This window comes from Microtus ochrogaster (assembly GCF_000317375.1).
Source record: "Microtus ochrogaster isolate Prairie Vole_2 chromosome 14 unlocalized genomic scaffold, MicOch1.0 chr14_random_2, whole genome shotgun sequence".
Taxonomy (NCBI): Eukaryota; Metazoa; Chordata; class Mammalia; order Rodentia; family Cricetidae; genus Microtus; species Microtus ochrogaster.
The window spans coordinates 9,503,305-9,515,140 of record NW_004949097.1 but is presented as its reverse complement, the minus strand read 5'-3'; the positions used below and the strand labels follow the sequence as shown (position 1 = coordinate 9,515,140).

General features: G+C 42.0%; 1 protein-coding gene across 1 annotated transcript; it reads left to right on the top strand.

Moving 5' to 3' along the window:
• The first annotated feature begins 4,975 nt into the window (after positions 1-4,975).
• On the top strand, positions 4,976-5,773 carry LOC101998634 (histone H3.3-like). The gene has a single exon (XM_005364580.3). It carries the CDS (start codon positions 5,035-5,037, stop codon positions 5,443-5,445), a length of 411 nt encoding a protein of 136 aa, XP_005364637.1. The 5' UTR covers positions 4,976-5,034; the 3' UTR covers positions 5,446-5,773.
• Positions 5,774-11,836: the final 6,063 nt, after the last annotated feature.

Genomic DNA, 11,836 nt, shown 5'->3' with positions numbered 1-11,836 from the left:
AAATAGAAATACACTTATGGATCTTTTTAAAAAAGTCTATTAGTTTATAATAGTAAAAAAGTTCGGTTTCTGGAAGATGCAACTATCTTCTTGTGGGCTCTGAGAACAATCTAATACATACATGTACACAACAATAAACTTATTGTAGTGAACAGTGAAATCCACAATTGTAGTAGGTTATTTTGGAGAAGTGTGTTACATCTTGTGTCCGCGCGACAAACGTCTGACACAAACAGCTAAAAGGGACAAACATCACTTTGGTTCATGGCTTTGGTATACTTGTCTCTGGTCCCCATCCATTTGGCCTGAGCATCCTGCTAGGGGGACCTTGAAGTGGGGAAGGCCAGGGGTAAGGGTGGGAGAGGAAGGGATGGGGATCTCACATGCTCTTCAAAAGCATGTCCCCTGTTACTTCTTCCTCCCACTGTGCTCCACAACTTAAAGCTGTTATTCCTGACAAAATATTGTCATCTGAGGACCAAGCATTTAACATCTGAGCCTGTGGGGGACATTACTATTCAAACCATAACGGAAAATTAATTTCTTACACCTCTTCGGCCTATAGTTTTTGCATTGTCCTCTCTTTTGCTCTAACTCTTTGGGGGTTGTTTTAGATTTATTTTATTTTATGGGTAGAGTATTTTGCTGGCATGTATGTGCTAATGTCTGTTTGGTAATCACAAGCATGCAGTGCCCACAGAAACCAGAAGAGGGCATCAGAACACAGGGGCATAGAGTTATAGGGGTTTGCAAACTACCATGTGCGTGCTGGGAAGTCAATCCAGGTCCTTCGCAAACACAGTAAGTAATTTTAACCCTCGAGCCATGTTCCCACTCCTATTTTGAAAAGTGGCTCCCATTACTCTTCAAAGGACACAAACGTGCACGCACCTTTAGTGAAACGTTCCTGTAAAACTCATCCCGTGAGAACAGGAATATCAACTAAACCATCCACCACACAATCTGTCTCTGATTTCCTCAGCAGTTTCTGCAGTATTTAAGTGCTTGATGCACAAATGAATAAATAAGCAGTAGCTAATATTTAGTGGACTTCCTTGTGCTGGAAACTATAAATAAATGTTTATTTTATTTATAATAAAAATGTCCTTTATTTTATAGGAAGGGGAAGTAACTCACTCAGTTTTGAGGTTAGTAAATGACAAAGTCAAGGTTTTAATCAGGAGCTAAAGTCTATTTGTTAATCCCTAGCCTTGTTAGATACACATGTATCTCTCTCTTGTTTTGTTATTCTGCTGTTGTTGTTGTTGTTGTTGTTTTTCTCTTTGCTCTTTGGAGCCAAACCTTACACAGCTGCTCCAGAGGGGTAGTTCAGCTGCGTGGGGTGGGAGAAGGCCTCAGGCAGGGGTCTGAGCAGGGCACAGCAATGGCATGGACTCAGGCCATGTGGGCACGTTGGGCATATGAAAATGTTCCACAGTAGCCTGGAATGGAGTATAACAAAGGTTTATTTATTTGGGGATAAACTCACAGAAAGAGTAGCTATCCACTGTCCTGTATTGGGAACCGGAACTGAATCCAGCAGCCAAGAGGGCTGCACACGCTTTTTGTTTGCATTTATGGTACATGACACCATACCCAAAGTGGGCCGCTCTCTTAAAAGCTATTGGCTGAAGGAGTTCCCGCAGCAGGGGCCCACCACATAATCACACAGACACTTATTACTTATAAACGCCCAGCCTTTGCTTGAATTATTGCTAGCCAGCTTTTCTATCTATCTATCTATCTATCTATCTATCTATCTATCTATCTATCTATCTATCTATCTATCTATCTATCATCCCTTTTGCTTCTGGGACTTACCTTTCTCTACTTATGAATATCTTTTCTTTCTTTTTATTCCATGTCTGGCTGTGTGGTTGTGTGTCTGTGTGGTTGTGCTCCCATGTGACTGTGTGTGGCTGTGCAGCTATGCAGCTGTCTGGCTGTGTGGCTGACCCACAGCATCTTTCTCTCCTTCTTTTTTCCTTTTCTTGCTCCTCCTTCTTCTCTCTTCTCCCTCTTATTCTCTCTGCCTGCCAGCCCAGCCTATCCTTTCTCCTGCCTTGCTATTGGCCATTCAGGAGTTTATTATTAGACCAATCAGGAGTTTAGACAGGCAAAGTAACACAACTTTACAGAGTTAAACAAATTCAACATGAAAGAATGCAACACATCTTTGCGTCTTTAAACAAATATTCTACAGCATAAACAAATTTAACATATTTTAAAGTAATATTCCACAATACTCTCTCTTTATTCTTTTTAATCCTGGGTGTCGGCTATGTAGGCCTGGCCGACTTGGTGTCCACTACGTAGCCCAAGCTGGCCTTGAACTAGCTGTACTCTTCCTGTCTTCTTGTTCTGAGTGTTTAGAGTCACTATATCTAGCTCCCTCCCAAGACCTTGTGATGACTGTGCTGTTTTCCTTTCTTAATAAATGTGCAATAATAACATTATACTGTGCACCATGATCTGGGGTGCAAAGGTGCATGGGAAACAGATGATGGATGATGCTGGCTTCGTGGGGCTTGTGTTACTAGCAGTGGAGAAGAAACATTAGTTAACTGTATTTGGTCATGATGCTTGTAACATCAGAAGGGGTAACTTTAGCTAGTTATTATACTACATAACAAGAGAAACGGGTCAACTTTGGGGGTTCATAGACGTTAGGAACTAACACCTTAGTTGAAATCTGAGTCCTGAATAGTAATCACTTAACTGAAGACAGGAGCAGAGAGAAGGAAGGAGTTATGGGCATTCCAGACATAGGATGAGAAAAGAAAAATGTTTGTTGCATTTTGAGACAGGGTCTTGTGTAGCCCAGACTGGTTTGAAATTCCCTACATAGCTAAGAATGGCTTCAGTACTGCTATCTTCCTGCCGCCACTTCCCAAGTGCTGGGATTGCAGACACACGCTGTAGTTCCTGACTAGATCATTTTATCCTGAAAAAGAGCAAAATTCAGTGTCACATGATTAATAAAAACTCAGACACAGAAACTGGGGTTCAAACTGAAGGTCAAAAAACCAAAACAGGGCCGGGCGTTGGTGGCGCACGCCTTTAATCCCAGCACTCGGGAGGCAGAGGCAGGCGGATCTCTGTGAGTTCGAGACCAGCCTGGTCTACAGAGCTAGTTCCAGGACAGGCTCCAAAGTCACAGAGAAACCCTGCTCCAAAGTCACAGAGAAACCCTGTCTCGAAAAACCAAAAAAAAAAAAACAAAAAAAACAAAAAACAGGCTGGGTGGTGGTGGCATATGTCTCTAATCCCAGCACTCAAGAGGCAGAAGCAGGCAGATCTCTGTTTGTTCAAGGCCACCCTGGTCTACAGGATATAGTTCTAGGGCAGGCTCCAAAGCTACAGAGAAACCTTGTCTTGAAAAACCAAAACCAGAAAAACAAAAAGCAAAACAGCCAATAGCCAGCCACTGGCTCTTACCTCTACCTCAGGCTATTCTGCCTCCAGTAATCTCAGAATGAGACTGCCTCTGAAAGCTATCTCCTCCCATTTTATATTCCTCTCTAGTGCTGGATTAAGGGCGAGCACCACTACCACCCGGTTTCTATGGCAAACTAGTGTGGCTACTGGGATTAAGGTGTGTGTCACCACTGCCTGGTCTGCAAGATGGACCAGTGCAGCTGTTTTACTCTCTGAACTTCAGGCAAGCTTTATTTATTAAAATACAAATGAAATATCATGGCATTTCAGAGCCAGAAGTATGGTGTCCACTGAATGCATATGGTTTTCTTATTATCATGAAACTGAAGTCTTATGTATTGGTTCTCCAGCATTGTCTCAAAGGGTTTTTTTCATTGTTGTTAATATTATTACAGACTCTGAATTTTTATAAATTTCATGTCTTTCAGTTTATTGCAGTTTATGGATCATATTTTTATTTCCCCATATGCACGTGTGCACACATACATACGTACACACACAGAATGTGGAACTCATGATCTTCCTGCCTCAGAGTATGGTGAGTACAGCATGTGCCACTCACCCAACTAGTCATTTATCTTTTTCTTCCTCCTCCTCCTCCTCTTTTTCTTGTTTTTTTTTTTGTTTGTTTGTTTGTTTGTTTGTTTTTTTTGAGAGGAGTTTCTCTGTGTAACAGCCCTGACTGCCCTGGAACTCACTCTGTAGACCCTATTGGTCTCTGCCTCTTGAGTGCTGAGTGAAATTAAAGGTATGTGCCACCACCCTCCAGCCGTCATTGATCCTCTCAATGCTCAGATTGCTCTACTTTTGGACAGAGGGAGCCTGGGCTCCCAAGTTCCTTTGTCATGTCCCCAAAGTCTCTGATGAGCCCTTTACTCCACTCCTATGACCAGCCCCTTCCTTAAGGATGTCTGGTTGTTGGTTGTTGTAAGAAGTAAAAGAATTTGTTAGCCCTGTTTTGTCAGTGTTTATTCAATAGTTCTATGATAATCCTATGAATAGAGTTAGGACTTCCCCCTTCCCAGCTAGTTAGGCTGGTCTTCGATGCCCAATCTCAAATTATCCACTGGCTTCAACCTCTCCTCTGGTGAGATTTGGGACATGCATCACCACGCATAGCAGAAAAAAATATTTTTTAAAAGTTGAAAGAGTTCTTTTTCGCTGGAAAGTTGAGAGACCTATTAGAACTCATGTTACAGAGGGGAGGCAGAGGCCATCAGAGCAATGCCCATGGCTTGTGCCGTAGGGCAGAGGTCAAGGGAGGTGACAAGGATGCTCCAGCCAGGACTATAAGACAAAAGGAGCTGGAAGGCTGGCTTCCAGTTGAAGCAGTGATCCAGAGTCTCTGCTTTGCCTGCACCCAAAGGAGCAATCAACAAAGCTACAACCCCAGCTCCACCAATTGGAGGAAGAGAGACCCCCTTGGCTCCACCTATACCAACTGGAGGAAAAGATAGGTAGACAACCCAGGTAAGAATATACTCAACAAATTGTGTTCGCAGCCGCGCCGCCGCCGCTCTCTAATGCCAGAGCCACCTCTCTCTTGCCGAGCTCCAGCCGAAGGAGAAGGGGGGTAAGTAAGGAGGTGCCCATACCATGGCTCCTACAAAGCAGACTGCCCGTAAATGCACCGGTGGGAAAGCACCCAGGAAACAACTGGCTACAAAAGCCGCTCGCAAGAGTGCGCCCTCTACTGGAGGGGTGAAGAAACCTTATCGTTACAGGCCTGGTACTGTGGCACTCCGTGAAATCAGACGCTATCAGAAATCCACTGAACTTCTGATCCGCAAACTCCCCTTCCAGCCTCTGGTGCGAGAAATTGCTCAGGACTTCAAAACAGATCTGCGCTTCCAGAGTGCAGCTATTGGTGCTTTGCAGGAGGCAAGTGAGGCCTATCTGGTTGGCCTTTTTGAAGATACCAACCTGTGTGCTATCCATGCCAAACGTGTAACAATTATGCTAAAAGATATCCAGCTAGCACGCCGCATACGCGGAGAGCGTGCCTAAGAGTCCACTATGAGGGGAAACATTTCATTCTCAAAAAAAATTTTTTTCCTCTTCTTCCTGTTATCAGTAGTTCTGAATGTTAGATATTTTTTCCATAGGGTCAAAAGGTACCTAAGTATATGATTGCGAGTGGAAAAATAGGGGACAGAAATCAGGTACTGGCAGCTTTTCCATTTTCATTTGTGTGTGAATTTTTAATATAAATGCAAGATGTAAAGCATTAATGCAAGCAAAATGTTTCAGTGAACACATTTCAATAGTTCAACTTTATAAAAATTATAAATAAACCTGTTAAAATTTTCTGGACGATGCCAGCATTTTGATTTTTTTTAAGTAAGTAAATTTCTTTTTTTTTTTTTTTTTGGTTTTTTGAGACAGGGTTTCTCTGTGGTTTTAGCATTTTTATCATACAGTAGATTCCATCATTCACTATAATTTTCTAACTGAGTTGTCCTACATGCAAGTACATGTTTTTTGTTTGTTTGTTGTTTTGTTTTGTTTTGTTTTTGTTTTGTTTTTGTTTTTCGAGACAGGGTTTCTCTGTGGCTTTGGAGCCTGTCCTGGAACTAGCTCTGTAGACCAGGCTGGTCTCAAACTCACAGAGATCCGCCTGCCTCTGCCTCCCAAGTGCTGGGATTAAAGGCGTGCGCCACCATCGCCCGGCTGCAAGTACATGTTTTTAATGTTGTCTGTCTTCTGTGCTGTTCCTGTAAATTTGCTATTAAAATACATTAAACTATATTTTTTTAAAAAAGAATATACTCAACAACATAAAGAGCAATATGGCTCCACCAGAAACTGGTGTTTCTTAACAGCAAGGCCTGAACACCCCAATGCGGATGAGCCAGAAGAAAGTGACCTTAAAAATAACTTTATGAAGATGATTGAGGCCCTTAAAGAGGAAATGAAAAATTCCCTTAAAAAGTGGAGAAAAAGGACAAATAAAAAATTGAAAGAAATCAACAAATCCCTAAAGAAAACCAAGAAAAAGCAATCGAACAAGTGAAGGAAATGATTTAAGACTTGAATACTGAAATAGAGGCAATAAAGAAAACACAAACTGAGGGAATTCTGGAAATGGAAAATTTAGATAAATGATCATAAATCACAAATGCAAACATAAACAACAAAATACAATAGATAGAACAGAGAATCTTTGGCATTGAAGATACAACAGAGAAAGCAGATTCATTGATCAAAGAAAATGTAAAATCTAACAAGATCTTAACACAAAATATCCAGGAAATCTGGGACACCATGAAAAGACCAAACCTAAGAATAATGGGGATAGCCGGGCAGTGGTGGCACACGCCTTTAATCCCAGCACTAGGGAGGCAGAAGCAGGCGGATCTCTGTGAGTTCGAGACCAGCCTGATCTATAAGAGCTAGTTCCAGGACAGGCCCCAAAGTTTGTCTCGAAAAACAAAAACAAAAAAAGAATAATAGGGATAGAATAAGGAGAACTCCAACTCAAAGGCTCAGAAAATATATTCAACAAAATCATAGAAGAAAACCTTTCACGATAGCCACAGATAACATAAAATATCATGGGGTAACTCTAATCCAACAAGTAAAAGACCTGTATGACAAGAACTTTAAGTTTTTGAAGAACGAAGCTGAAGAGGATTCAATGCAATGCCCATCAAAATCGCAGTGCAATTCCTCACAGACTTTGAAAGAACAATATTAAATTTCATAAAACCCAGGATAGCCAAAACAACCTTTTACAATAGCTCTATTATAGAGTTACAGTAATGAAAACACCTTGGTTTGAGGAATAAAAACAAACAGGTGGATCAATGGAATTGAATCATAGACACTGATATTAACCCACACCTATGAACATTTGATTTTAGATAAAGAGGCTAAAAATATAAAATGAAAAAAGAAAGCCTCTTCAATAAACGGTGCTGGTATAACTGGATGTTGACAAGGAGAAGAATGCAAATAGACCCATATCTATTGTCATGCACAAAACTCAAGTCCAAATGGATCAAAGACTTAGACATAAACCCATTCACACTGAACCTCATAGAAGAGAAAGTGGCAAGTGCCCTTGAATGTATTGGCATTGGAGACCACTTCCTAAATATAACCCCAGTAGCACAGACACTTGGAGAAACAATAAAAAAATGGGACCTCCTGAAACTGAGAAGCTTCTATAAAGCAAAGGACAGAGTCAATAAGACAAAATGGTCGCCTACTGAATGGGAAAAGATCTTCACTAACCTCACATCAGACAGAGAGATGATTTCCAAAACATGCAAAGAACTCAAGAAACTAGACAGCAAACTACCGAAAAACCCAACTAAAAAATGGGGTATAGATCTAAACAGAGAATTCTCAACAGAAGAATCTCAAATGGCAGAAAGACACTTAAGGGACTGCTAAACATCCTAAGCCATCAGGGAAATGTGAATCAAAACAACTCTGAGATACCATCTTACACCTGTCAGATGGCTAAGATCAAAAACACTGATCAAAGCTTATGCTGGAGAGGATGTGGGGTAAGGGGAACACTCCTTCATTGCTGGTGGGAATGGAAACGTGTACAGCCACTGTAGAAATCATTATGGCGGTTTCTCAGAAAATTAGGAATCAGTCTACTTCAAAACCCAGCAATATTGCTCGCTGTTGGGCATATACCCAAAGGAAGCACACTCATATCACAAGGACATTTGCTCAACTAGGTTCATAGCAGCATTATTCATAATAGCCAGAACCTAGAAACAACCTAGATGCCCCTCAGCTGAAGAAAGGATAAAGAAAATGTGGTACAGTTACATTATGGAGTACTACTCAGCAGTAAGAAACAATGACATCTTGACATTTGCAAGCAAATGGATGGAACTAGAAAAAAAAAACATCCTGAGTGAAGTAACCCAGACCCAGAAAGACAAATACAGTGTGTACTCGCAACTGACCACTGGGCAGAGCTCCTGGAGTACAGTTGAAGTGAGGGAGGAGTGACAATGTGACCAAAGAAGCAAGACCACGATGGGGAAACTCACAGAAGAGCACTGAGTCCTGACTGACAGCTGGCGAACCTGCATAGGACCGAACTAGGATCCCTGAATATGGGTGACAATGGTGTGGCTTGAGCAGCCTATGGGGCCATTGGCAGTGGGACCAAGATCTAACTCTAATGCATGAACTGACTTTGTGGATCCCATTCTTTATGGGGAGATAACATGATCTTCTTAAGAGATGGGGGGCGGGGGGCTTGGTTCTGCCTCAAGGATGTGATGGGACAGACTTAATTGATTTCCCAGGGGAGGAATTACTGTCTCTGAGGAGAGGATGGGGGTAGGGTGGGGGGAAGATGGGGGTGGGTGGAAAGAGAGGAGGGAGGGGGAGCTGATATGTAAAAAATAAATAAGTAAATAAAATTAATTATATGAAAAAGTTAAAGTTGGGTGTGGTGATACGTGCCTTTAATCTCTACCCTCAGTGGCAGAAGCAGGAGACTCTCTTTGAGTTCAAGGCCAGCCTGATCTACAAAGTGAGTTCCAAACCAGTCAGAGAGACCCTGAAAACCAACCAAGTGGAAATAAGGCAGGCTTGAGGGGAAGACAGGAGGACTAGGACCTCAAAGCCAGATTGAGCTACCAAGTGAATCCAGACCACGTGGGCTCCAGAAGGCCTGTATTAAATAAACACTGAAACTCCAAAACCAAAACAGAGAAAATAATGATAAAGCTGTGCTATTCATGTTTATATTGTAAAGACTTATTTTTTATTTTTAATTATGTATATATGTGTGTAGTCCATGTGACTTATGAATATGTGCACAGTGCCTGTGGAGGGCAGAATAGCGTGTCAGACCTCCAGAGCTGGAGCCACAGGTAGTCATAAGAGCTGACAAAATGGGTGCCAGGAACCAAACTTGAGTCCTCTGGAAGAACAGGGAAGAGCTCCCAACCGCTGAGTCATCCCCCCATCCCCCGACAGTTTAAACTGCAAGTCAGGATTACTGTATTTTATGTCCCTAATGTATATCTTATTTTTATTTCTCTTACTTAGAAAACCTTGCTTCTTGATCAAATTGAAAGAAAGATGGTAATGACCTCTGTTATCTTCCTATTGCTGTGAAGAGACACCATGACCAATGTATCTATTCGTTTTGTTTTTGGAGACAGAATTTCTCTGTGTGTAGTCCTGGCTGCTCTGGAACTCACACTGTAGACCAGGCTGACCTTGAACTCACAAAGATCTGCCACCTTCTATCCCTAGAGTGCTGGGATTAAAAGCTGTGAGATCGTGCTGAACTAGAGAGCTCACACCTAGATCCGCAGGCTGGAGGGAGGGAAGGAGAGAGAGACAGAGAGAGAATGCTAACCAAGAATGGCATGGGTTTTTAAAATCTCAAAACCCACCCTTAGTGACACACCTCCTCCAATGAGGCCACATCTCCTAAACCTTCTCAAATAGTAGGGGCCAAGTGTTCAAGTGTGTGAGCATACAGGGACATTCTCACTCAAACCACCATAGTCTCTCAAAGTGTACACACACACGCACGCACGCGCACACACACACGCACGCACGCACACACACACACGCACACGCGCACACACACACCACATTTGTATGTATGGGTAATATGCATCTACACACATATAATTCCACTTGTTAAATGTACAACAATATCATTACTTGTCATATTGTTATAAAAGAGTTTACAACTTCTTGGCAGTTGCTTTTGTTCTTGGGTATTTTCAGTTGGAGACAAATTTTCACGCTATTGAGGAACTTAATTCCTCAGTACTTAACTAAGTGAGTACTCCTATCTTTTTACAAATTAGGTTCATTTATTTCACTTTGCTTTCAAGTGATATTTTATACTTTATAATCATGCAAGTTACTTTATAATTACATAAGTCACATGGTTTCAAAAGTGCAACATATATTCAGATGGGGCTGAAAGTAATTAAGAGGATTAATTGTTTTTTCTCCAAAAGACCTGGGTTTGTTTCCCAGCACCCATGTCTGGCACGTCACAACTGCCAGCTCACGGAACCTGACACCCTCTTTGGCCTTCACACACGCCTACACTCGTGTTCACATTTCTCCAGCCCCACACACACATGCATGAAATTCAAAAAGTAAATCTTAAAAAAAAAAATCCAAAAGCGTTTTCTGTCACCCCTAACTTAACAACACTGCCCATTTTATTTCTCTACTATGTGTTTTCATTAGCTTTGTGTGGCCCTCAGTTAAAAACGATATACGTGTGCCTACTTTTTATAAAATGATGCTTCCATTTCTTAGATGATGGTTATATGGGGCTGGAGGATTGGCTCAAGGGTGAGGGGTGAGCATTGCTTTTGTAAGGTAACATGTGGAGCTCCTCCCGGCTCCGGGAAGCCACAAGTCCCCCAGGGATTTTAGAAACCCCACAGCCAGCTATCTAGAGGCAGTGGACTAGGTCCCATCTCCTGTGAGTCGTTTATGGACAGCCAATGATGGAATAACCTCAATTGTCGTCTTCCTATGAGCTGCAGGATTTGAACTTGGTCCACTATCAGTGCTCCTCCATTAACTAATGCTAGTCCATGGTGAACTGTGCTTGGGCTGTGTGCTCATTCTAAAGTCATCAGATAGAGCTAAATATCTACAACTTTTCTATTCTAGGTACGTTTGCTACATTATCAGAGCGTTCCTCTGACAATAAAGAAAGGCAGGAAGTTAGCCAGTGAGTTGGGAAATGACGTGTCAAATTAATTAATCTAATTAATGGCAGTGTCTCTGGACTATTAGCTAACAGCCAAAGAGACTATCAAAACTGTAATTGTCAGTGATACGTCACTGGCAAAGGGACAAGAAAGTGAGCTCAAGAGGAAATGCGGCATAATGGCTGACATCTCAAGATGTAAGAGCAACTATAACATGGGTTTGTTGAGCTGAGGTGACTTGGGCCCAGCTCAGTTTCTGGAAAACGTTAAGATGAAATGAACGGAGGGTGGTCCATCAGTGCCCCATCCATGGGAAGCCAAGGAGCTCAACCGCAGACAAATCCGATGGTGAAAATGAGAGGAACGCACTTCTGACAGCGCTTTGTCCCTGAAGGTCTACACATCTGCTTTTTCAAAATTTCATATAAAGAAACGGTCACAAAAGGAAAGACATCATTTTCGGATTTCTTAGGATGGTGGGATTAACCGTTTTAGTTTCTTTTCTTTTTTTTTTTTTTTTTTTTTGAGAAAAATGTCTCATCTATCCCAGGCTGGCTTCCAATTCCCCGTGTTAAAGAAGATCTTCAGCTTCGCACCTGCTGCTCTACCTCAGGCGCGATGGGATTACGGTGTGTGCCAGTGTGCCTGTTCAATGAGGTGCTGGAAAACGGAACCCAGGGCTTCAGGAGCTGCATCTCCTATTCTTTTTTTTTTTTTTT